The 25,654-nt window shown below is 41.8% G+C and overlaps 1 protein-coding gene across 2 annotated transcripts in view; it reads right to left on the minus strand.

Moving 5' to 3' along the window:
- The window catches only part of LOC115113204 (C-terminal-binding protein 2), a 131,752-nt gene that overhangs the window by 65,058 nt on the left and 41,040 nt on the right, over window positions 1-25,654 (minus strand). For both annotated transcript variants that reach the window (XM_029640581.2, XM_065012789.1), the window contains exon 2: window positions 1,449-1,624. In XM_029640581.2, the coding sequence (XP_029496441.1) occupies window positions 1,449-1,506 (58 nt within the window). In that variant the 5' untranslated portion in view covers window positions 1,507-1,624. The remainder of the gene's footprint in view (window positions 1-1,448; window positions 1,625-25,654) is intronic.

Below are 25,654 nucleotides of genomic sequence, written 5' to 3' on the forward strand. Positions count from 1 at the left end.
AGAGAGATACAGAGAGAGAGAGGGGGGTAGGGGGAAGAGAGATACAGAGAGAGAGGGGGTAGGGGAAGAGAGATACAGAGAGAGAGGGGGTAGGGGAAGAGAGATACAGAGAGAGAGGGGGGTAGGGGGAAGAGAGATACAGAGAGGGGGGTAGGGGGAAGAGAGATACAGAGAGAGAGGGGGGTATGGGGAAGAGAGATACAGAGAGGGAGGGGGGGGTATGGGGAAGAGAGATACAGAGAGAGATCTTCTCAACCACTAGGCCTATATCCCCTGCACACTGCAGCAAATACAGAAGTATGTATGTGGACACCCCTTCAAGTAAGTGGATTCGGCTATTTCAGCCACATCCGTTGCTGGCAGGTGTATACAATCGAGCACACAGCTATGCAATCTCCATAGCCAAACACTGGCAGTAGAATGGCCCATACTGAAGATGTCTGTGACTTTCAACATGGCACCGTCATAGGATGCCACCTTTCCAATAAGTCAGTTCGTCAAATTTCTGCCCTGCTAGAGCTGCTCCGGTCAACTGTAAGTGCTGTTATTGTCAAGTGGAAACGTCTAGGATCAACAACGACTCAGTCGCGAAGTAGTAGGCCACACAAGCTCACAGAGCTCACGTAGCACGCAAAAATCATCTACCCTCGGTTGCAACACTCACTACCAAGTTCCAAACTGCCTCTGGAAGCAACGTCAGCACAAGGACTGTTCATCGGGAGTTTCATGAAATGGGTTTCCATAGCCGATCACCAATGAGCAAAGCTCGCCGACATCGGACACTGGAGCAGTGGAAACGCATTCCGGAGTAATGAATCACGCTTCACCATCTGGCAGTCCGATGGATGAATCTGGGTTTAGCGGATGCCAGGATAGCGCGTCCTGCCCGGGGCTGTTTTTGCATGGTTCGGGCTAAGCCCCTAAGTTCCAGTGAACGGAAATCTTAACACTACAGCCTACAATGACATTCTGTGCTTCCAACTTTGTGGCAAACGTTTGGGGAAGGGCCTTTCCTGTTTTATCATGACAACGCCTACAGAAATGGTTTGTCAAATTCGGTGGGAAGAATTTGACTGGCCTGCACAGAGCCCTGACCTCAACCCCATCGAACAGCTTTGGGATGAATTGGAACGCAGACTGCGAGCCAGGCCTAATCGTCCAACATCAGTGCCCGATCTCACTAATGCTTGTGGCTGAATTGAAGCAAGTCCCCGCAGCAATGTTCCAACATCTAGTGGAAAGCTTCCCAGAAAAAGGGAAGGCTGTTATAGCAGTAAAGGGGAGACCAACTTATATTAATGCCTATGATTTTGTGATGTACTTCTTCCAGTGGAACAGATATGACTCAGGCGAACAACATCTTTCTCTCATTACTGGGCCATTCAGTTTCAGCAGTATGACAGAGGAGGAAACGGGGAAAGTAGTTGGAAAAGAGAAGTGTCTCTTACCTTCACAGATCCTGTCTAGTCGTTGGCGTTTCACTTTGTGTTTGTCAGGCAGAGCCATGCTGGCACTCCTCTCCTCCTGTTCTCCTCTGATCCCTTCTCCTGCTGTCAGCCAATCCTCAGGAAGCTAGCACTCTACCCAGAATTGCCCACGAGTCATGCCGCCACACCACACACACCTGCAAAACACCCAGAGGAAAAAGTGATAAGGTTACACACACACACACACACTAACCTAACGTAGCAGGCATAAGAGAAACGCCTGAGCAGAGTTCCCACATGCGGTTTTCAGCAGAAAAGGAAGCTAGGTTGAAAATAGCTATATCCCTAAAACCAAGAACATCCGGTTGTTGGCAACTCTGCAAAGGCTACAAACACACCAATCATCATCATCAGATCCATCCAAAATACATTCAAACATGCAGACACTAAATATGGAAAAAGAAATTAAAACACAGAAGGAAAAGTTGCTATTCATTTATTTGCATTTTCACCTTCAAAATTAAGGAACCACAGCCCATATTAAATTGTTGTGATAAAAGGGAATGTTCTCTTTATTGTAAAAAGATTGGATTTTTTTCCCATTAGAAATATTCCAAATGATAGTACCCTGCAATGACATATGGTGACCAGTAGAGGGAGAGCTATCTCGGAGAGCTGTGCAAAAAATCTCACCTTCCCAGCCAGATGCCAAAAGCAAAAAAAAAAAAAAAAATGCATACACACCAATTATCTCTCATTGGTCAGATATTTCCCAATTCAGAGATACTGCAGAATCCCCTTTAAACCCCGAGGCTGAACACAGACACCCCACCGTACACACAAAGATACAGACATGCAAACATGTGCTCTCACCCTCTCACACACTTAGAAGCACTTCCCGTAAGGGCATCCAGTCACACTGTGTGAAATGTGGGTCAGCTATAGTCAGTAGACATGGGTACTGTCTTCGCGAAATATAGAGGAAGGGGGAGGAAGAGAGATCGTGGCCAAGTGAGAAAGATGTGCTAAACCACACTTTAAAAAGCTAAATGAAACAAGGAAGAAGAAATGAGGAGTGAAGAGCAACTAACAGCATCAGTCAGCCAGGTATGTGACGTGTAAAGTTCATCCATCGCTCTACAGTGATTAGGTTTGACATTTAAACCCTGCGTGCACACACACACACACACACACACACGTCTCACTCCCACCGCTTCACGACCTTTCTCTTCCCTTTACCCTAATTACGGTCTCATTAAATCACTCCATATCGTCATCTCTAAATCGCCCAGCTCATCTCCTTCACATCTAAAGTGTTGTCTAGGATAATAACTTTCAACCATGTGTCCTAACTGACCAGTGGTTTTGTGTTGAGGTATTGTGTGTGTTATATCTGGGGTCTCCCAGAGAAGCCATAGTGAAAAATCGGCGTCTAGTGCTGACAGGTCAAGCTTTCATGGCTTCCCTTACAAAAACAGTTTAGCTTAAAAAGTTGACAATGGAACAAATTCTGCTCTGTTTTCCATCTCCCTGTCATCTAGTAAATCTTTCTGCAGTTGGTCAAAACAAGAAAAGAGGGAAGGAGAGAGAGAGAGAGAGAGAGAGAGAGAGAGAGAGAGAGAGAGAGAGAGAGAGAGAGAGAGAGAGAGAGAGAGAGAGAGAGAGAGAGAGAGAGAGAGAGAGAGAGAGAGAGAGAGAGAGAGAGAGAGAGAGAGAGAGAGAGAGAGAGAGAAACAGAGAAACAGAGACAGAAAAACCGAGCGAGAAAGAGAAGGAAGCCAAAAAGTGTAGTGCCATAGAGACTATAGTGTATCAGGTGGTGGTCATGAGCCTTCCCTGGGGTCACAGCAGTGCATAGGAGGTGATGCTATACACACTATATTATATGGCGAACGGATGAAAAATCATGACATACCCCTTTCACTGACATAATGTTACACCCACTCTACTGAAAAAGCTGAAATGTCAACTCCGTTGAGAAGGGTTAAGAGTCAACATCAACAACATTTGAGTGGAGAACTAACAAGGAGAGTGCAAGAGGCAACCGTCACTCAAGAGGCCCTTACAGGATACACTGGTGAGTTCTAACTAAGTGAACTTAGGTAATGTAACTAAACAATTACAGAGGCTTGTTCTGACAGAAATACACAGAGGTGCAGGCTGGGAAAATAGTGATGACCCCCCCCCCCCCCCCCCCTCTGAAACCACTCCACAAATACACAAGTGTCCAAGCACACACACACACACACACACACACACACAACAAGTCATACAGAAGTGTCCAAGCACACACACACACACACAACAAGTCATACAGAAGTGTCCAAGCACACACACAACAAGTCATACAGAAGTGTCTAAGCAAGCACATACAGTACACAAAAACGCATAGAGCCTCAGGAGTTGTCAGACTCCACAGCCAAGCGCTCAACAACAATTTCCTGTGTGTGCTCACAGGAAGAGCTCCTTTAAAAAGACCTGAGAAAATGATTCAGGGACAACACTGGTTTCTGGCCCATAAAAATACACACACTCGGGTTTTCGTTAGGAAAATGTGGCACCGGACATTTAATAAATGTATTTGATTCATATTGCAACCGGATTAAGGTGTCCACCCACAGTGCTCAGAATGCCAGACATCACATTCATGGTAATTCACCTTAACAGAGCATGCAACCGAGAGCGTCATTCTTACCGAATTCCGATTAGCAATTTGAAGATGTTAGAATACATAGGCGGCACGTCCATAAGGCTAGGGTGTTAAACTTTCCCTAAAGCTAATTTAATTGACAAAAGTATAGAGCATTATTAGCTTACTCATGTATATACAGAAATAAAATAATTTAAAATAGGCTACTACACCAGAAAGCATGAGTTGGCCAGAGGATCATTAGCTTTTTAAAAAAATGTAGATTGTTTTAAATCGCATAGAATACAGGCTAAAGGGCCCACAATTTGGGCCGAGCGCGCAAAAAATACCAAATAGATGATTGTTGAGTTGCGACTGTTGGTGAAAATCAGAGACCCAAGCCAGGCATATAGCAACATAAAAAAATACAAAACACGGAAAACAGTTTGGAAAGTAAAATGACTATTGCTGTAAATAGAAGACAACGACTCCAATCTGTTTTTAACTATCACATGTCTCAACTTAATTGAGCAAAAAGTATCTCAACACACTGTCTTTTTTTGCGAACTGTGATTGAGTTATATTATTAGCCTAAATGATGTAGTAAAACGTTCAGGTTTCAAACAATAGGGTGGGTATATGTTTTCAAAATGTCACATGTGTGACGCGCTGAAGCCGGCCAAGTTGCCTATGCACTTGGCGAATGGGAAGCGCGTTTCAATGAACAATTTGTGAAAAAAATATGTTGTAGACCAAGTGCTTTTTAATCATGGCGATGTTATTTTATTTTTTTACACTAAATTGTCTTCAGAATTGTTACGCAATGACTTGGCTTATTAAAGCACCTTTCACTCCAGCAGCAACAAACAGTTGTTTGATGGGTTGTAGGAGCATCTCTGGCGCTACATCGACTTGTATTTCAAAACAATGAACAGGCTAAAATACATTATTTCGCAATGGGATTTTTTTAATTCTCTCGGACAATTTTATTTATCAGCGTATCGTTTTTTGGGGGGGAGGGACAAAACCCGGCAAAAATGCTGGTTCCGCGGTCTCTCACACACACACTCACCACCTTGGTTGTTTCTGCTCTTTCAGCGCTCCCTAGTCCCTTTTAACTACCATACCAGTAACTACCTCTCTCAGTACCTCCATTAGAGTGAGCCAAGAACAAAATGGCTGGGATAGAAAAACAACAAAGAACTGGGCAATAAGACAATACACACATATACCACATCATGTTGGAGTTGCTAGAGGTGCAGTCATTTGTTTTGGCACCTTCACCATTAAAAGATTTGACCGTGTCAGATCGCACACGTTGTCCTGGTTTGGCACCGTGGCTCTGCCCGTGTTTCCACGCGTATTAGGAAGGAATGTACGGTTTCTTTAACCAGGGAGGTAGAGAGCAGGTGGATGTAAGGTCATGTCAAATCAACCACACAATGCACACGTTTACACACACATGTCTGTCATCATAGGGGAAGTTGACACAAAAGCATAAAACGGATGTAAGGATATAACATGGATGGGGAGGTCCTAAGCAGTGGTGCAATGTCTCTCACATACAGGTCCGTTTTGGAACCCTTAATAAATATGAGCAAAAATGTATAAAATAAATCAAACAAATACTGAGCTATATTGTATGCTCCAAAAAAATGTATAAATGCTATTGTTTTATACTTACTAATACAATTGCTCAGAGAAAGAGAGAGAAACAAATCTAAAAATGATAAGGGGCAAAATTATTGGGACCCCTGTTGTCAATACTAGTGCACCCCCCCCCCCCTTGTGAAGAAAATGACACAGATTTTTTCTAAAATGTTCTATGAGATGGGACAACATGTCCAGATAAATCTTAGACCATTCCTTCATACAGAATCTTTCCAGATCTTTAATATCATTTGTCTGCTCTTATGGACAGCACTCTTCAATTCAAGCCACAGGTTTTCAAATGGGGTTCAAGTCCAGAGACGGATGTTGATTTTTGTGCTCAATGAACCATTTCTTTGTGGATGTTGATGTGTGGATCATTGTCTTGCTGGAAGAGCCACTGGGAAAATCATACAATGTGATTTTCTGGATTTTTGTTTTAGATTCCGTCTCTCACAGTTGAAGTGTACCTATGATAGAAATTACAGACCTTTACATGCTTTGTAAGTAGGAAAACCTGCAAAATCGGCAGTGTATCAAATACTTGTTCTCCCCACTGTACACACATACATACACACAGCGTGTGTAGTATTGCAGATGAGTCATTGGGAGCAATACAAACAGCTGTTAACTTTAAAAGATCCACAATCATAATTAGTAGGTAGGTCACCAGAACTATTAGAGCAACATTTATATTCACTTTCATTCTGATTTTGTTTTTACAGCGAACGTGTTTAACAGGGAGACACCAACTCTGGGAGAAACATTTCAAATCTCTCATTTCATGTTGGTATCAAAAAGGTGATGTCAAGTTTTCCTCAAACTACTACACACTAAAACATAAAATGTTGCATGTCTGATCTCTGCCTCTCTTTCTTACACACACACTCTTTCTCTTTATGAGAGACTTAAGATGAAAGCTATCTGCCCAATGTCAGGGGAGACGAAGCACAGAAAGAAGTCTTTGTGAGTATAAAAAAAAAGAGGTTGAGAAGGAGAGAAAAAAACCTGTGAAAGCTAGACTACCCAGGAGGCCTAGTCCGTGTGGGCGATATTACAGGCTCAACACAGCACCAGGCTCAGAGAGAGAGAGAATAGAGCAAGCGAGCGAGCGAGCGAGCGAGCGAGCGATAGCGCGCGCGAGGGAACAAGAGAGAGGGGGTAGATTAAGGGGAGGGTAGAATCTCGTGGGACTAGTTCTCCATAAGAAACGTCTAGAATGTCTGTGGGTTTTGACTAAGTCAGTGAACACGTCAGGGGGGAGTTGAAGGATGAAATAAAACTACTATAACTAACTTTGTAGTGCAGCTCATGACCGAAAAGACCAATCCTTTTCTGCCTTGATATATCTGCCTAGTTAGTGGCGAGTATATTCCTGAAAGTGCAAGATGGCAGGAAAAGCTAAAATAGTAGAGAGAAAAGAGAAATGCAGTTAAGGTTTCTATCTGGTCTCATTAAATGGTGGCAGTTGAGGCTCTGAGGGCCGAATAAAGCTGTCATTCAGACCAGTGATTTAAACCTCTCTCTCCTGCCTCCTATCCCAACGAATACAGCCTCCAATTACTGCTCTACACGGTTGCTCTCTTTATCACCCTCAATCTCCCTCCTCTCCTTGTCCTGTCATCATCTGGCCACATCCCTCTTTCATTTCCTTTTTGTATTCCTCCCTTCTTTAATCCCCTTGTTCTTTTTATCTTTCCTTTTCTGAAATTCACTCATTTCATTATTTCTCTTGGTTTAACAGAGTGCTTTCTCGCCATCTCTCTCTTATTCTCTCCCTCCCTGTCTGTCTCGCTAACCTCATGAGTCTAATGTAATGGGACTGCAGCATACAAACTGCTGACTCGGGCTAATGCGCAATTTTCTAATAATGCCTATTGGTTTAGGTCACACAGGAAATGCATAAAGGCGGCATTATTTTGCACAGCCTGTTAGGCCAAAAAAAGTCACTTGAGGCATTAGATGCGCATGTTTTTCCTCACTGCAGCTGATAAAATAAAATAAAACACCCTCTTGAGAAAAATTACATTTCCACATGCCTGGACTTTTCAGCCAACGCAAAGTGGGAATAGTATATGCTAACTAGGGGTATTCACAATTGGTTCTATTCAGAACCTGACAGAGGGATGATATATGGCTTTTACATATTTAACTGAAAACAAAAGTCAAGCAGACAGCCTTCATGATGCCCTCAACATGGACAGAGATGATGGAGCTGACAAAAGAATTACACACCTAATAAGAAAGGGTTGATCAGCATCATTCATTTTTGCTTGTAGGAGAGGCTGTGCTGACATGTAGGAAAGGCTGTGCTGACATGTAGGAAAGGCTTGCTGTGCTGACATGTAGGAAAGGCTGTGCTGACATGTAGGAAAGGCTTGCTGTGCTGACATGTAGGAAAGGCTGTGCTGACATGTAGGAAAGGCTGTGCTGACATGTAGGAAAGGCTTGCTGTGCTGACATGTAGGAAAGGCTTGCTGTGCTGACATGTAGGAAAGGCTTGCTGTGCTGACATGTAGGAAAGGTGTGCTAACATGTAGGAAAAGATGTGCTGTGCTGACATGTAGGAAAGGCTGTGCTGTTGATGACATGTAGGAAAGGCTGTGCTGACAAGGAGGAAAGGCTGTGCTGTGCTGACATGTAGGAAAAGCTGTGCTGACATGTAGGAAAAGCTGTGCTGTTGATGACTTTATTACAGTTAAATCTTTTCGGGCAATTTTCCACTAGAATATTTTCCTCGCATAGAAAACCAAGTTCTCCTCCCTGCACAGTGCACACTGTGCTGCTCAAAATGAAATTGTATTAGTCGCATGCACATATTTAGCAGATGTTATTGCGGGTGTAGCGAAATGCTTGTAGAGAGGAGTATCAGGGGGCTAAGTCTACAGCCCAGCACATTAATGGAGGCTAACGGTGCCTGGTTAAAGCCTGAGTAGAGGAGATATTCAAGCTCAAATCTCTTAAGTCACCAGGGGATATGAGGAGAAGTGCAATTCTTAGAAGCCTTAGTAGAATCCTTAGTATAATGGCAGTTGACTCGACCCAAGGGGTCTGTTTACGCCAAATGGAAGGCCAGACGAGGAGTGAACTGTTCGCCACCGACCTAGATTAAAAACAACCAACCAGACATTGCCATGACAACTCTCCACACTCTGATTTCCTGTTTTCTTTGTGTGAGATTACTCTGTGAGAATGGCTGCTGGCACAGACACACACATGCAGATAGACAGACGTGTCAGCTGGGCCGGGTTCTGGGGATAAGGTAGGTTTATCTCCAGGGAGGAAGGGGAGAGTCTGAGGACAAAAAGAGAGGTGTTAAGGCTGGGCAGGGGAACTCTGCGAGGAGGCGGTGCTGGTGGAAGAAAATCAGCGTATCATGAAGCTGAATCAGCTGTATTGACTTACAGTATGACCAGCACTGTTTTGTTTCTCCCGAATCAAGCTCTCCTCTTGATTCAGAGTATAAAGGCTTTGTTTCAGCTACACCTGTAGGCGAGTGCTCATATTTGTCTTTTTTCCTGTATGTTGTGTGCACACATGTGTCTTCCTCCTGGCCAGTTGGCAGATTAGCAGAGCACAGTGACCTCCCTCCAATAGCGTGCATTTGCGCAACTGTGTGTGTGTGAGTATTATAGTGGAGTGTCAGGGCACAATGCCCTCTCAGTGTGAGCTGATTAATGAACCCTCGTGGATGGTGGATGTTATGTAGCAGGTTAATTACACTGGAATGCTTCCCTGACCAGCAACAGAGGATGAATTCAACAGATACCACAGAGAATACCAGAGAATACCACATAGAACGCCTGGGAAGGACAAGGTGAAGTTAAAAAATGTTTTAATAATCTGTCGTTCTGCCCCTGAACAAGGCAGTTAACCCACTGTTCCTAGGCCGTCACTGAAAATACAAATTTGTTCTTAACTGACTTGCCTAGCTAAATAAAAAAAGTCAAATTAAACTTCAACCACCTGCAAACAAACAGAGATAAAGAGCAACAGAGAGAAAGTAGAGGTGAAACAGACAAAAGAGCAACCAAGAACGCATAATTGGGAAAATCTTAAATCAGGGGTCAAGGAGGGGACAGATAACAAAGAGAAAAACACCTTGCCTTAATTCCAAGAAAGAGTGAGAATTAGAAAGACAGACAAAGTTGAACAGGTAAGATGGAGAGAGGAAAATAAAAATACATCATCGATTCAAATAAGAGTAAGTAGTATTTCTTCAGTCTTCATTTCCAACAAGATCTGCTATGTTTCTCTTCCTTTGCCCCAGCAAAGTGGCACTGCTCCTTACCTTATGATAGTACTCCTGCACTAACAGCACTATAGAAATCCTTTCCCAATCAGAAAGTGTTTTTGACTATGATTTACAACCAGGCTAAAGACACTAAGAACCTTGTGCTTCTAAGCTAATGACTGTAACAATGCAATTTACATTATTGGCCATGTTACAATGGCTGAGGCTACTGCCTTCAAGCAGGCGACAAACTCAGTTACCATACTTTGTAACTGTCAGTAGGGATAGGGGTCAGTATTATGATGTACACTACCATTTAAAAGTTTGGGGTCACTTAGAAATGTCCTTGTTTTTGAAAGAAAAGCAGACGCCTCAAGTCCTCAACTGGCAGCTTCATTAAATACTAACTGAAAAACAACAGTCTCAACGTCACAAGTGAAGATGCGACTACGGGATGCTAGCTTCTAGGTAGAGTTCCTCTGTCCAGTGTCTGTTCTTTTTCCCATCTTAATCTTTTATTTTATTGGCCAATCTGAAATATGGCTTTTTCTTTGCAGCGCTGCCTAGAAGGCCGGCATCCCATAGTCGCATCTTCACTGTGGACGATGAGACTGGTGTTTTGCAGGTACTATTTAATAAAGCTACCAGTTGAGGACTGGTGAGGCATCTGTTTCTCAAACTACACACTCTAATGTACTTGTCCTCTTGCTCAGTTGTGCATCAGGGCCTCCCACTCCTCTTTCTATTCTGGTTAGAGCCAGTTTGAGCTGTTCTGTAAAGGGAGTACTACACAGCGTTATATGAGATCTTCAGTTACTTCGCAATTTTTCCCATGGAATACCCTTCATTTCTCAGAACAAGAATAGACTGACGAGTTTCAGAAGAAAGATATTTGTTTCTGGCCATTTTGAGCCTGTAATCGAACCCAAAAATGATGATGCTCCAGATACTCAACTAGCCTAAAGAAGGCCAGTTTTATTGCTTCTTTAATCAGTACAACATTATTCAGCTGTGCTAACATAATTGCAAAAGAGTTTTATAATGATCAATTAGCATTTTCAAATTATAAACTTGGATTAGCTAACACAACGTGCCATTGGAACACAGGAGTGATGGTTGCTGATAATGGGCCTCTGTACGCCTATGTAGAAATTCCATTGAAAAACAGCCGTTTCCAGCTACAATAGTAATTTACAACATTAACAATGTCTATACTGTATTTCTGATTAATTTGATGTTATTTTAATGGACATTTTTTGTTGCTTTTCTTTCAAAAACAAGGACATTTCTAAGTGACCCCAAACAGTTTAACCTCTTTCAGGTAGGGGGCACTATTTTTATGTTTGGAAAAATAACGTTCCCAATGTAAACAGCCTATTTCTCAAGCCCATATGCTAGAATATGCATATAATTGACAGATTAGGATAGAAAACACTGAAGTTTCCAAAACTGTCAAAATATTGTCTGTGAGAATAACAAAACTGATATTGCAGGCAAAACCCGAGGAAAATCAAACCAGGAAATGGCTTCTATTTTGAAAGCTCCATGTTCCATAGCCTGTCTTCACTCCATTTAAAGGGATATCAAACAGATTCCTTTTCCTATCGCTTCCTCAAGGTGTCCACACTCTTTAGACATAGTTTCAGGCTTTTATTTTGAAAAATGAGCGAGAAAGATAACATCGCGTCAGGTTTCGCATGAGTTTTGCTTGCGCAACAGAGCTTGGGCAGCCATCGTCTCTCCCTATCCTACTGAAAAAGAGACAGTGCCGGTTGATATATTATCGATTATACATTTTAAAAACAACCTGAGGATTGATTATAAAAAACGTTTGACATGTATCTGTGGACATTACAGATACTATTTGGAATTTGTCTGAGTTGTTGTGACCGCTCGAGCCAGTGGATTTCTGAACATAACGCGTCAAACAAACGGATAAACTTACAAACACCGAGGTTTGCTTTCACTGTAAAGCATATTTTCAAAATCTGACACGACAGGTGGATTAACAAAGAGCTAAGCTGTGTTTTACTATATTGCACTTGTGATTTCATGAATATAAATATTTTTAGTAATATTATTTGAATGTGGCGCTCTGCAATTCAGTGGTTGTTGATGACAATTATCCCGCTAACGGGATGGGTAGCGTCAAGAAATTAACAGTAGTATATATACAGTAGTATATATATATATATATATATATTTTATTTTTATTTTTTATTAATTATACAGTAGAAAGTGGAAGTTTACATCCACTTAGGTTAGAGAATTAAAACTCGTTCTTCAACCACTCCACAAATTTATTGTGAACAAACTATATTTTTGGCAAGTCGGATAGGACATCTACTTTATGCATGACAAGTACTTTTTACAACAATTGTTTAAAGACAAATTATTTCATTTATAATTCACTGTATCACAATTCCAGTGGGTCACAGCTGTCTGTGCCTTTAAACAGCTTGGAAAATTCCAGAAAATTATGTTATGGCTTTAGAAGCTTCTGATAGGCAAATTGACATAATTTGAGTCAATTGGAGGTGTACCTGTGAATGTACTTCAAGGCCTACCTAAAACTCAGTGCCTCTTTGCTTAACATCTTGGGAAAATCAAAACAAATCAGCCAAGACCTCAAAAACAATTGTAGACCTCCACAAGTCTGGTTCATCCTTGGGAGTAATTTCCAAATGCCTGAGGTACCATGTTCATCTGTACAAACAATAGTATGCAAGTATAAACACTGTGGGACCACACAGCCATCATACCGCTCAGGAAGGAGACGCCTTCTGTCTCCTAGAGATGAACGTACTTTTGTGTGAAAAGTGCAAATCAATCCCAGAACAACAGCAAAGGACCTTATGAAAGATGCTGGAGGAAACAGGTACAAAAGTATCCATATCCACAGTAAAACAAGTCCTATAATCGACATAACCTGAAAGGCCGCTCAGCAAAGTAGAAGCCACTGCTCAAAAACTGCCATAAAAAAAGCTAGACTACGGTTTGCACATGGGGACAAAGATCGTGCTTTCTGGAAAAAATGTCCTCTGGTCTGATGAAACAAAAATAGATCTGTTTGGCCATTATGACCATCTATTGTTTGGAGGAAAAAGGGGGAGGCTTGCAAGCCGAAGAACACCATCCCAACCGTGAAGCACGGAGGTGGCAGCATTATGTTGTGGGGGTGCTTTGCTGCAGGAGGGACTGGTACACTTCACAAAATAGATGGCTTCATGAGGGAGGAAAAGTATGTGGATATATTGAAGCAACATCTCAAGACATCAGTCAGGTAGTTAAAGCTTGGTAGCAAAGGGGTCTTCCAAATGAACAATGACTCCAAGCGTACTTCCAAAGTTGTGGCAAAATGGCTTAAGGACAACAAAGTCAAGGTATTGGAGTGGCCATCACAAAACACCGACCTCAAACCTATAGAACATTTGTGGGCAGACCTGAAAAAGCGTGTGTGAGCAAGGAGGCCTACAAACCTGACTCAGTTACACCAGCTCTGTCAGGAGGAATGGGCCAATATTCACCCAACTTATTGTGGGAAGCTTGTGGAAGGCTACCCAAAATGTTTGACCCAAGTTAAAAATTTTAAAGGCAATGCTACCAAATACTAATTGAGTGTATGTAAACTTCGGACCCACTGGGAATGTGATGAAAGAAATAAAAAGGTGAAATAAATCTCTCTACTATTATTCTGACATTTCACATTCTTAACCTCGAAGCTATGGGGGCGCTATTTCATTATTGCATAAAAACGTGCCCGTTTTAAGTGCAATATTCTGTCACAAAAAGATGCTCGACTATGCATATAATTGACAGCTTTGGAAAGAAAACACTCTGACGTTTCCAAAACTGCAAATATATTATCTGTGAGTGCCACAGAACTGATGCTACAGGCGAAACCAAGATGAAACTTCAAACAGGAAATGAGCAGAATTTTTGAGGCTCTGTTTTCCATTGTCTCCTTATATGGCTGTGAATGTGCCCTGAACGGACCTACGCTTTCTGCCGTTTGCCCAAGGTGTCTGCAGCATTGTGGCGTATTTGTAGGCATATCATTGGAAGATTGGCCACAAGAGACTACATTTACCAGGTGTCCACCCGGTGTCCTTTGTCGAAATTGCTGCGTAATCCCCAAGCTGCACGCATTCATCCATGTGATTCAGGGGAGAGAGGAGACTTCCACGAACGATATATCATCGAAGAGATATGTGAAAAACACCTTGAGGATTGATTCTAAACAACGTTTACCATGTTTCAGTCGATATTATGGAGTTAATTTGGAAAAAAGTTCGGTGTTTTTTTGATGACTGAATTTTCGGTTTTGTTTGGTAGCCAAACGTGACGCACAAAACGGAGCGATTTCTCCTAAACAAATAATCTTTCAGGAAAAACTGAACATTTGCTATCTAACTGAGAGTCTCCTCATTGAAAACATCCGAAGTTCTTCAAAGGTAAATGATTTTATTTGAATGCTTTTCTGGTTTTTGTGAAAATGTTGCCCGCTGAATGCTAACGCTAAATGCTACGCTAGCTATCAATACTGTTACACAAATGCTTGTTTTGATATGGTTGAGAAGCATAAATTTTTTTAAATCTGAGATGACAGTGTTGTTAACAAAAGGCTAAGCTTGAGAGCTAGCATATTTATTTAATTTCATTGGCGATTTTCATGAATAGTTAACGTTGTGTTATGCTAATGAGCTTGCGAATAGAATTACACTCCTGGATACAGGTTTTTTTCGTAGCTAAACGTGATGAACAAAACGGAGCGATTTCTCCTAAACAAATAATCTTTCAGGAAAAACTGAACATTTGCTATCTAACTGAGAGTCTCCTCATTGAAAACATCCGAAGTTCTTCAAAGGTAAATGATTTTATTTGAATGCTTTTCTGGGTTTTGTGAAAATGTTGCCTGCTGAATGCTAACGCTAAATGCTACGCTAGCTATCAATACTGTTACACAAATGCTTGTTTTGCTATGGTTGAGAAGCATATTTTGAAAATCTGAGACGACAGTGTTGTTAACAAAAGGCTAAGCTTGAGAGCTAGCATATTTATTTAATTTCATTGGCGATTTTCATGAATAGTTAACGTTGTGTTATGGTAATGACTTGAGGCTGTAGTCACGATCCTGGATCCGGGATGGCTCGACGCAAGAAGTTAAAATAAAGTGGTGATCCTAACTGACCTAAAACAGGGATTTATTACTTGGATTAAATGTCAGGTATTGTGAAAAACAGAGTTTAAATGTATTTGGCTAAGGTGTATGTAAACTTCCGACTTCAACTGTATATAAACTCAGCAAAAAAAAAATTTCAGAACCCTGTCTTTCAAAGATAATTTGTAAAAATCCAAATAACCTCACAGATCTTCATTGTAAAGGGTTTAAACACTGTTTCAATGAACCATAAACAATTAATGAACATGCACCTGTGGAAGGGTCGTGATTAAGACACTAACAGCTTACAGACAGTAGGCAAATAAGGTCACAGTTATGAAAACTTAGAACAATAAAGAGGCCTTTCTACTGACTCTGAAAAACACCAAAAGAAAGATGCCCAGGGTCCCTGCTCATCTGTGTGAACGTGCCTTAGGCATGCTGCAAGGAGGCATGAGGACTGCAGATGTGGCCAGGGCAATAAATTGCAATGTCCGTACTGTGAGACGCCTAAGACAGCACTACAGGGAGACAGCTGATCGTCCTCGCAGTGGCAGACCACGTGTAACAATACCTGCACAGGATCTGTACATCCGAACATCACACCGCGGGACAGGTACAGGATGGCACATCAACTGCCCGGGTTACACCAGGAACGCACAATCCCTCCAACAGTGCTCCGACTGTCCGCCATAGCCGGAGAGGCTGGACTGAAGGCTTGTAGGCCTGTTGTAAGGCAGGTCCTCACCAGACATCACCGGCAACAACGTTGCCTATGGGCACAAACCCACCGTCGCTGGACCAGACAGGACTGGCAAAAAGTGCTCTTCACTGACGAGTCGTGGTTTTGTCTAACATGGGGTGATGGTCATATTTTAGTTTATCGTCGAAGGAATGAGCGTTACACCGAGGCCTGTACTCTGGAGCGGGATCGATTTGGAGGTGGAGGGTCCGTCATGGTCTGTGGCGGTGTGACACAGCATCATTGGACTGAGCTTGTTATCATTGCAGGCAATCTCAATGCTGGGCATTACAGGGAAGACATCCACCTCCATCATGAGGTACCCTTCCTGGAGGCTCTTCCGGACATGACCCTCCAGCATGAAAATGCCACCAGCTATACTGCTCGTTCTGTGAGTGATTTCCTGCAAGACAGGAATGTCAGTGTTCTGCCATGGCCAGCGAAGAGCCCGGATCTCAATCCCATTGGGCACGTCTGGGACCTGTTGGATCGGAGGGGGAGGGCTAGAGCCATTCCCCCCCCAGAAATGTCTGGGAACTTGCAGGTGAGATAACATCTCACAGCAAGAACTGGCAAATCTGGTGCAATCCATGAGAAGGAGATGCACTGCAATACTTAATGCAGCTGGTGGCCACACCAGATACTGACTGTTCCTTTTGATTTTGACCCCCCCTTTGTTCAGGGACACATTATTCAATTTATGTTAGTCACATGTCTGTGGAACTTGTTCAGTTAATGTCTCAGTTGTTGAATCTTGTTATGTTCATACAAATATTTACACGTTAAGTTTGCTGAAAATAAACGCAGTTGACAGTGAGAGGACGTTTCTTTTTTTGCTGAATTTATATTATATGCTTCATCAGCAGATTCCTGCAAATATAGCCATGCTCTCTCTGGATGTGGTCTATCATGGATACTAATGAACTCTTCTGTCTCACATCATCCTGTAGTTAATGGAGTTTACTTTGAGAACAACATAGAAAGGGGTCATACTATAAGGCTTGAGCTACAGTACTGTAGGCCTATATTTAGTAATTGTGGAGACTGGAGAGTACAGCCTATATTGTCAAAAATAGAAAGGATAGCTAAATCTGTTTTCATAACATGTGGACAACTCATCCCACTTCATTAAAAAAAAGAGCAAGAAATGATGGTTAGGAAAAAAAGTATAGCATAATATAACGGCAAGCATCTTATCATTGATCTGGCACTGTTTAAAACAAACTCTTGAAATACATGTTGGTATGATCCCTAATATAAACTCTTAGATAAGCCAAGATGGCTGAGTAGGAGGTACTAGAGGAGGGCGAGTCTGTGGGGCCTTAGCTCCTTGCTGCGCTAGCTCAGAAACACATTCCCTACACTTTTGTTCCAGATTATAAATCAAACATCTCCATTTGAGGGACATCAAACACTGCCAGATGGACAAGCAGACAAGTTAAAAGTCAACCATCCCACTGTGCTGTCCAAAGCTAAGTATGAAAGGATTACCCTTTAGGCATGCCAAATACTCCTTCTATCAATATTCATGCAGGAAACGGGGCAATAACATCCATCCATTCTGTTACATCAACCACTCTGGCAGCACTTCTGTCACTTTGTTGACAAGGAGATATGCTATGCTTTCAGAGGGGAGATTAAACATTTTGCGAGTGGCAGTTTTCTAGTCTTTCATACTCCTCGGCACAAGCAATACATAGATAACCAGTGCTCTGTAAAGATGTTTGACAGACAGCTATGCAGTGTGTACTGATGCTTGCTCTCCGTCAGCGATACCCTGATGTTCTCGTAGTAGGAAATAGAGTATTTCACCCCACAGCGATTGGTTTCTGTTGCATCTTCTGTTGGTATTCTTTTGTGGTTGGTAAACAGTTCAAGTAATGGGGAGTTTCTCAAGAAAGTATTCCACCAACAGGTCAAAGTCCACAGATTCTGTGCTCTGGTTTCCCTTGGTGTTATCCCATCTAGGCCATTAAACAGCCAGAGCCTGGTGTTTCACTACAGGATTGCCCTCCCAAAACCCCAGGGGCCTCCTGGGAGTCTGCACAATGTGCCACACAGCAACAGCAGACTAGTAAAACAAGCTGCAAAACTTGAACTACGACATACAGTGGGGTCTGGAATTATTGGATCTCTTGATAAAGATGAGCAAAAATGACTGTATAATTTTTTTTTTAAATACAAATACTGAGCTATATGGTATGCCAACAAATTTGAAAAGTTATATTATTTTATACAAACACAGTTGCTCAGAGAAAGAGATTTTGTTTAACAAGTAATACAAAATATAATCTAAGGGTCAAAATGATTGGATAGCCTGTTTTCAATAATCCAGCATCCTTCCCTAGTGAGGATAACAACAGGGTTAAATTTCATTTCAGCAAGCCATGATACCCACCCTCTCAAATTGTTCTGAAATAGTTTCTGTAAATAAAAACAGATAAGATAAGCATTCCTGGAAACATTATTTTGTTGAAATATAATTTGATGTGAGAAATTGCATCCAAATTGGCCATTTTAAATGTATAGTACTCATAATATTCAATTATAGTATCTAACAACAACAATTCTAACAATAATTAAGACATGAGGAATCCAAAGAAATGGTCAAAAGCTATCCACGAGGACCTCCCAAGTGGTGCAGTGGTCTAAGGCGTCACTACAGATCCTGGTTCGATCCCAGGATGTGTCGCAGCCGGCCGAGACTGGGAGACCCACGAGGTGGCACACAATGGGCCCAGCATCGCCTGGGTTAGGGGAGGGTTTGGCTGGCCGGGTTGTCCTTGTCCCATTGTGTCCTAGCGACTCCTACGGCGGGCCGGGCGCAATGCACGCTGACTCGGTTGTCAAGTGTACGGTGAAGAAGACCAAGTCCATATTATGGCTAGAACAGCTCAAATAAGCAAAGAGAAACGACAGTCCATCATTACTTTTAGACATGAAGGTCAGTCAATACGGAATATTTCAAGAACGTTTAAAGTTTCTTCAAGTGCAGTCGCAAAAACTATCAAGCGCTATAAAACTCTCATGAGGACCGCCACAGGAATAGAAGACCCAGAGTTACCTCTGCTGCAGACAGTACGTTCATTAGAGTTACTAGCCTCAAGAGATCGCAACCCAAATAAATGCTTCACAGAGTTCAAGTGACAGACACATCAACATCAACTGTTCAGAGGAGACTGTGTAAATCTGCAATGAAACCACTACTAAAAATACATAAATAGTATGAAGAGACTTGCTTGGGCTAAGAAACACCAGCAATGGACATTAGACTGGTGGAAATCTGTCCTTTGGTCTGATAAGTAGTCCAAATTTGAGATTTTTGGTTCCAACCACCGTGTCTTTTTGAGACGTGGTTGTGGGTGAACGGATGATCTCTGCATGTGTATTTCCCACCGTAAAGCATGGTGGAGGTGTTATGGTGTGAGGGTGCTGTGCTGTGCTGGTGACACTGTGATTGATTTAGAATTCAAGGCACACTTAACCAGCATGGCTACCACAGCATTCTGCGGCGATATACCATCCCATCTGGATTGGGCTAGGTGGGACTATCATTTGTTTTTCAAAAGGACCTCCAGGCTGTGTAACTGCTATTTTACCAAGAAGGATAGTGATGGAGTGCTGCATCAGATGACCTGGCCTCCAAAATCCCCCGACCTCAACCAAATTGAGATGGGTTGGGATGAGAGTGAAGGAAAAGCAGCCAACAAGTGCTCAGCATATGTGGGAACTCCTTCAAGACTGCATTCCAGGTGAAGCCTAGTTCGGATGTCTTCACTATTATTCTACAATGTAGAAAATAGTGAAAATAAAGGAACTGTTGAATGGGTAGGTGTTCTAAAACTTTTGACCGTTAGTGTATATATATTTTTAAAGCCATCCACGGACCACCTACGACAATCCCACCCCAACAACGAGTATATAATATCAGTTCTGCATGTTTGACAAGTTGTATGGAGCTGTGGCTAGGATAATTGTTTCTTCATCTTCTATAATGTATTCTAAGTGAATATGGTTAAGTTTTTTTCCCCTGTTCAGAGAAATGAGTCATTGAAGTTGTTGGGTTTATGTCCTATCATACATCCTGAAATTACCAGGTTCTTCTGACCACCAGATGGTGGTGTTCTTGCTATTAGGTGATTCTTTGTTAAAAGGATAGTTCAATCAAATTACTAAATTATCATTTTCGTTTCTTGTTTATAGTCTATGGACCAGGTATGACAGCAACCCATGCTTTAGTTTTGTTTGCATGGCCACTATTTAAAATGAAAACTTTTCTGAATTTGTGGCACAAATCCAATGCAAGTCAACGGTACCAATAGTAGACTTTTCCCGCTTCATATCCAAATAATCTATAAGTAACATCATTGAGTTACACAATCAATTGTAGATACTTTAAAATTATTTGGACATGAAGCGTGTGAATGATGCTGAATGGGCGGACTAAAAAAAGAGTTCTCGAGTAAGTGTGAAAAACTTTCCGGGGGATTTTCTGGTACTTGTCTACAAGTTGGAATAACTTTAAAAGTTCATCACATTTGAAATATGCCTAACTTTCCCATTGTCATGGAAATTCTTACACAGGGACACCTGAAGAGAGACACCTGTCTCTAGTCTATTTTACCATTACCTTACAGGATACAATTAAGTTAAGGTGGAGGGGGGGGGGGGGATCACCAGTCCCCTGGGGCCCTGGCCCTTTAATGGGACTGGTCAGTTGGTAAATATGCACATTTATTTTCTTCACTTCTGCCTATGAAATAGGAAATATGTTGGTAATGGTTGACAATTACGCAAAATGTATTTAAGTTTTCCCCACCTCGAGTGATATGTGTATTGCTGTTGTTTACTTGCTTTGTTTTTGTCTTGCTTCAATACCAAATCTCACCAGATTGGGTCTGCTGGGTGGTCGGGATTTCTCCCTAAGGATTATCCCTCTAACTCCCTGACCAAGTAACTCTTCAGTTAGATCGCCAAGATGATAGGAGAGTTTAAGCCAATTTGGGCAACAACAAAACAGTTTGTGTTATGTCTTTGACATTTGTATTAAGAATATTGTTAGTAGTAATAATTTCTCATACAGTAAATAATTTGTTATACAGTGAATAATTTGTCTGGATTTCCTGAATCAGAAATCCCCTAAACTAAACTGTTCTTCTAGTCTGTCCTTTCTCGAGGTTATGGCAAAGGTGACCACAGATGGTATCCAGATGCACAGAAGGGATATCCTGCCGACAAAGCCAAGTAATCATAAAGTTAGTGATGCCAAATGGTCTTGGAAATTCTTACACAGACACACCTGAAGTCAATCTTAAATTAATCATTCTCTATTATCAGCACGCTAGAAGCTCTCCCGGGGCAGTCCCGTTAGTTCCCTTATATACTGGTTACAGAGACGTTACATAGGCATAGTACATAGGGTTGGTTCATGTGTCTGGCTCTGTCTCTAATCTTAACTTAAAGAACATATTCTGGGAGTTTTGCCAGATGGTCCTAAGGAGGTCATGAGAGCCCCCCCCCCCACCCTCATATCTTTACCAGGCACAGGTAAAGCCAAGATTAAAATTTTCAAGACTGTTTCTTCATAAAATGACATTTCCTTTATGACATGTTTCCCCCAACTGCAATGTATGATATACCATTTTGAAGCTCTGAATCTGTCTTTTAAAATCCACAAAAGCCAATCTTGCCAAACGTGTCTTGCCAAACATGTTTGTTTGATAGCTAATGTCAGTCAAAGCTAGAACTAACGTAAGCTATCTAATGTTACGCTTATTTGGTAGCCATCCATTCCATCCTTGTCTGGAAAACACTCCATTACTAAAAATAGAATTGTTGATATAGCCAACTCACTCTCCATTTGTGTGTTGGTAGGAATGAGGAATGTGTATAAATCGTCTATGGTTGGTTAGTTGGTTCTCAACCAGTCTCAGTTGGCTAACAATCTTGCTGCCAATTTAGGGATGCTAGTTAGCGAACAGCAAGCTGACAATAATGAAATGTCCATGTTAGGTATGCTTAGCTAGCCAGTCTAGTAGAGATCAATACAATTAGTGGGGTGGTTAAATTGTGTATTTTTCTGTATTTTGTTGTCGGTGTACAGAATCAGATTCTACCAACATGTGCTTCCAACCTCTAGCGCTGGACAAGGTGGAGGTAAGTTGGCAAAAACTTTTACAAGTTGATGGCTAAGATAGCTAAATTTAGAATAAGCATGGTATAAACCATGAATTGGGTAGTGTTTGAATGGTTTGTGTTATGGGTTACAGGTGGTTAGATGTATTTTTTGGTCCTCTGGCTACCTTCCAGACCATGTAATCAATTCAGTCTACCCCTTTTCAGCTTTTTCTTTTCCTGAGTCATTCCACAGTGCCCTGCTGAAAAATACACCAAAGCGGGGGAATTATGTGTACACAAGCATGATGTAGCAGACACACCTTGCGGTTATGGAGCACAACCGGATTGTGGGACAGAAACCAGAAAGGGACACTAAAAGGTATGAAATCAAGACTACAACAGTAATGACAACCACCTCATTCTTCTCTCTGCAGATTCTCAAAACACAATACAAAAACCTGTCTACAGAATGTGCCTGCAAGTGTTCAGTATGAGAGAGATTGAAGTGCCATTTCTCCTCAATCTCCCATACAACAATTCATACTGTGTAAGAACTGCCTTCGAGACAGGATATTTCTGCAGCATTGAAGGTCCCCAAGAAAACATTGGCCTCCATCATTCTTAAATTTAAGAAGTTTGGAACCACCAAGACTCTTCCTAGAGCTGTCCGCCCGGCCAAACTGAGCAATCGGGGGAGAAGGGCCTTAGTTAGGGAGGTGACCAATAACCCGACGGTCTCTGACAGAGCTCCAGAGTTCCTCTGTGGAGATTGGGGAGAACCTTCCAGAAGGACAACCATCTCTGCAGCACTCTACCAATCAGGCCTTTACAGTAGAATGGCCAGACGGAAGCCACTTCTCAGTAAATGGCACATGACAGACCACTTGGAGTTTGCCAAATGGCACCTAACGGACTCTCAGACCATGAGAAACAAGATTATCTGGTCTGATGAAACCAAGATTGAACTCTTTGGCCTAAGCGTCATGTCTGGAGGAAACCTGGCATCATACCTAAGATTAAGCATGGTGGTGGCAGAATAATGCTGTGGGTGTGTTTTTCAGCAGAAGGGACTGGGACACAAGTCAGGATCGAGGCAAAGATGAACATAGCAAAGTAGAGAGAGATCCTTGATGAAAACCTGCTCCAGAGCACTCAGGACTTCAGACTGGGGCGAAGGTTCACCTTCCAACTGGGCAACTACCCTAAGCACACAGCCAAGACAATGCAGGAGTTGCTTCGCGACAAGTCTCTGAATGTCCTTGAGCCCGGACTTGAACGCAATCGAACATCTCTGGAAAGACCTGAATATAGCTGTGTAGCGACGCTCCCCATCCAACCGGACAGAGCTTGATAGGATCTGCATAGAAGAATGGGAGAAACTCCCCAAATACAATTGTGCCAAGCTTGTAGCGTCATACCCAAGAAGACTCGTGGCTGTAATCACGCCAAAGGTGCTTCAACAAAGTACTGAGTAAAGGGTCTGAACACATGTAAATGTTATCTGTTTTTTGTATATATAAAAAATAGCTAAAATTTCAAAAAACGTTTTTTTCCTCATTATGGGGTATTGTTCATAGATTCTTGAGGAAAATTTGTTTTTAAATTAAATTTTATTAGTCACATGCGCCGAATACAACAGGTGTACACCTTACAATGAAATGCTTACTTACGAGCCCTTATCTGACAGTGCCGTTTCAAAAAATACAGATAAGAATAAGAGATCAAATTAACAAATCTTTTCAGTCTCCTGAGGGCGAATACTTTTTATTGTGCCCGCTTCACGACTGTCATGGTACGCTTGGATCATGTTAGTTTGTTGGTGATGTGGATACCAAGGAACTTGAAGCGCTCAATCTGCTCCACTGCAGCCCCGTCGATGAGAATGGGGGCGTGCTCGTTCCTCTTTTTCCTGTGGTCCACAATCATCTCCTTTGTCTTGATCATGTTGAGGGAGAAGTTGTTGTCCTGGCCCCACACAGCCAGGTCTCTGACCTCCTCCCTATAGGCTGTCTCGTTGTTGTCGGGGATCAGGCCTACCACTGTTGCGTCATCTGCAAATTTAAATGATGGTTTTGGAGTCGTGCCTGGCCGTGCAGTCATGAGTGAACAGGGAGTACAGGAGGGGGCTGAGCATGCACCCGAGGGGCCCCTGTGTTGAGGATCAGCGTGGCGGATGTGTTGTTACCTACCCTTTATCCACTTTAGAACAAGGCTGTAACGTAACAAAATGTGGAAAAAGTCAAGGGGTCTGAATACTTTCCCGAATGCACTGTACTTTTGGTCAGGTAGCGCATCTTTACTTTTATGACAATTTGGTACTTTTTCCACCACTGAAAACCATCACCAAATTCACTGAGAATACATTACATAGGATAGAAAAAAATGTACTCAGATCCGCAGCTCCATACTTCTTTTTCAAACATAGAGAACTGATACTATAAACTTGTTGTTGGGCTGGGATTGGCGTGGGGGGTCCATGACTGGCTTTGTTCATTTCTTTGGATTCCTCATTTCTAAATCGTTGTTAGAAAAAGGTTTGTCCAAATCGGATGTGAGGTACTATATTTATTGAAAATTATGTGAATACTATCATTTAAAAAGGCCAATTTGGGTATTGATACCTTAATTTCTCAGAGGTCAAATTATATTTCAACAAAATTATGTTTTGGAGAAATGCTAATCTTATCTGTTTCTAACAACAGAAACGATTTCAGAACAATCTGAAAAGGTGGGTGTTGAAATCCTCTTTCTTGTGCTTTGACGTGGAACACAACCTTTTTCTAAAATGTTGTATGAGATTGGAGAACACATTGGGAGGGATCTTACACCATTCCTGTATACAAAATCTTTCCAAAATCCTTGAAATCCTTGGCCTTCGAAAGAAACATGCATATGCTGAAAATACATCACCCCTCCTGCAAAATATGGTGATGGATCTTTGATGTTATGGGGCTATTTTGCTTCCACTGGTCCCGGGGCCCTTGTTAAAGTCAACGGCATCATGAACTTTACCAAGTACCAGGAGATTTTAGGCCAAAACTTTGTAACCCCAAGCACACATCAAAATCCATAAATAAATGGTTAATTGATTACAAAATCAACATCTTGCAATAGCTATCTAAGTCTCCAGACTTGAACCCCATTAAAAACCTGTGGTTTGAATTGCAGTCCATAAGCGCAGATGAAGGAGAAGTATGGAGCAATAGTCTAAGATCCCTTCCCATGTGTTCTCTAATCTCATAAAACATTTTCGAAAAAGGCTCAGTGTCGTTATACTCGCAAGTGGAGGGTACTGGACTATTGAAAATAGGGGGTCCAATCATTTTGACACTTATCTTTTTTAAATGTATTTATATTACTTCTCTTAGCAATTGTATTAGTGTAAAATATAGCTCGGTATTTGTATTATTTATTTTAGTCTTTTTTGCTCATATTTATCAAGGAATCCAATAATTCCAGACCCCACTGTAACTGTCAAGATAATATAGTACATGGGTGCCAGCAGACCTGATTTCCATGATTTCTAAGAGCACTCCAACACAGTATTTTTTTCTTCACAATGAATAATTTTATTAGACTGCACATTCACAAAAACGAATTTGCATTTAAATATGCAGGAGCTGTTATCCTTTCATAGTACAATTTATATCATGCTGCTAGAAGTTCTGGAGTTGTCATAAACAGCCTTTTATTC

This window comes from Oncorhynchus nerka, linkage group LG28 (assembly GCF_034236695.1).
Source record: "Oncorhynchus nerka isolate Pitt River linkage group LG28, Oner_Uvic_2.0, whole genome shotgun sequence".
In the NCBI taxonomy this organism is placed as follows: domain Eukaryota; kingdom Metazoa; phylum Chordata; class Actinopteri; order Salmoniformes; family Salmonidae; genus Oncorhynchus; species Oncorhynchus nerka.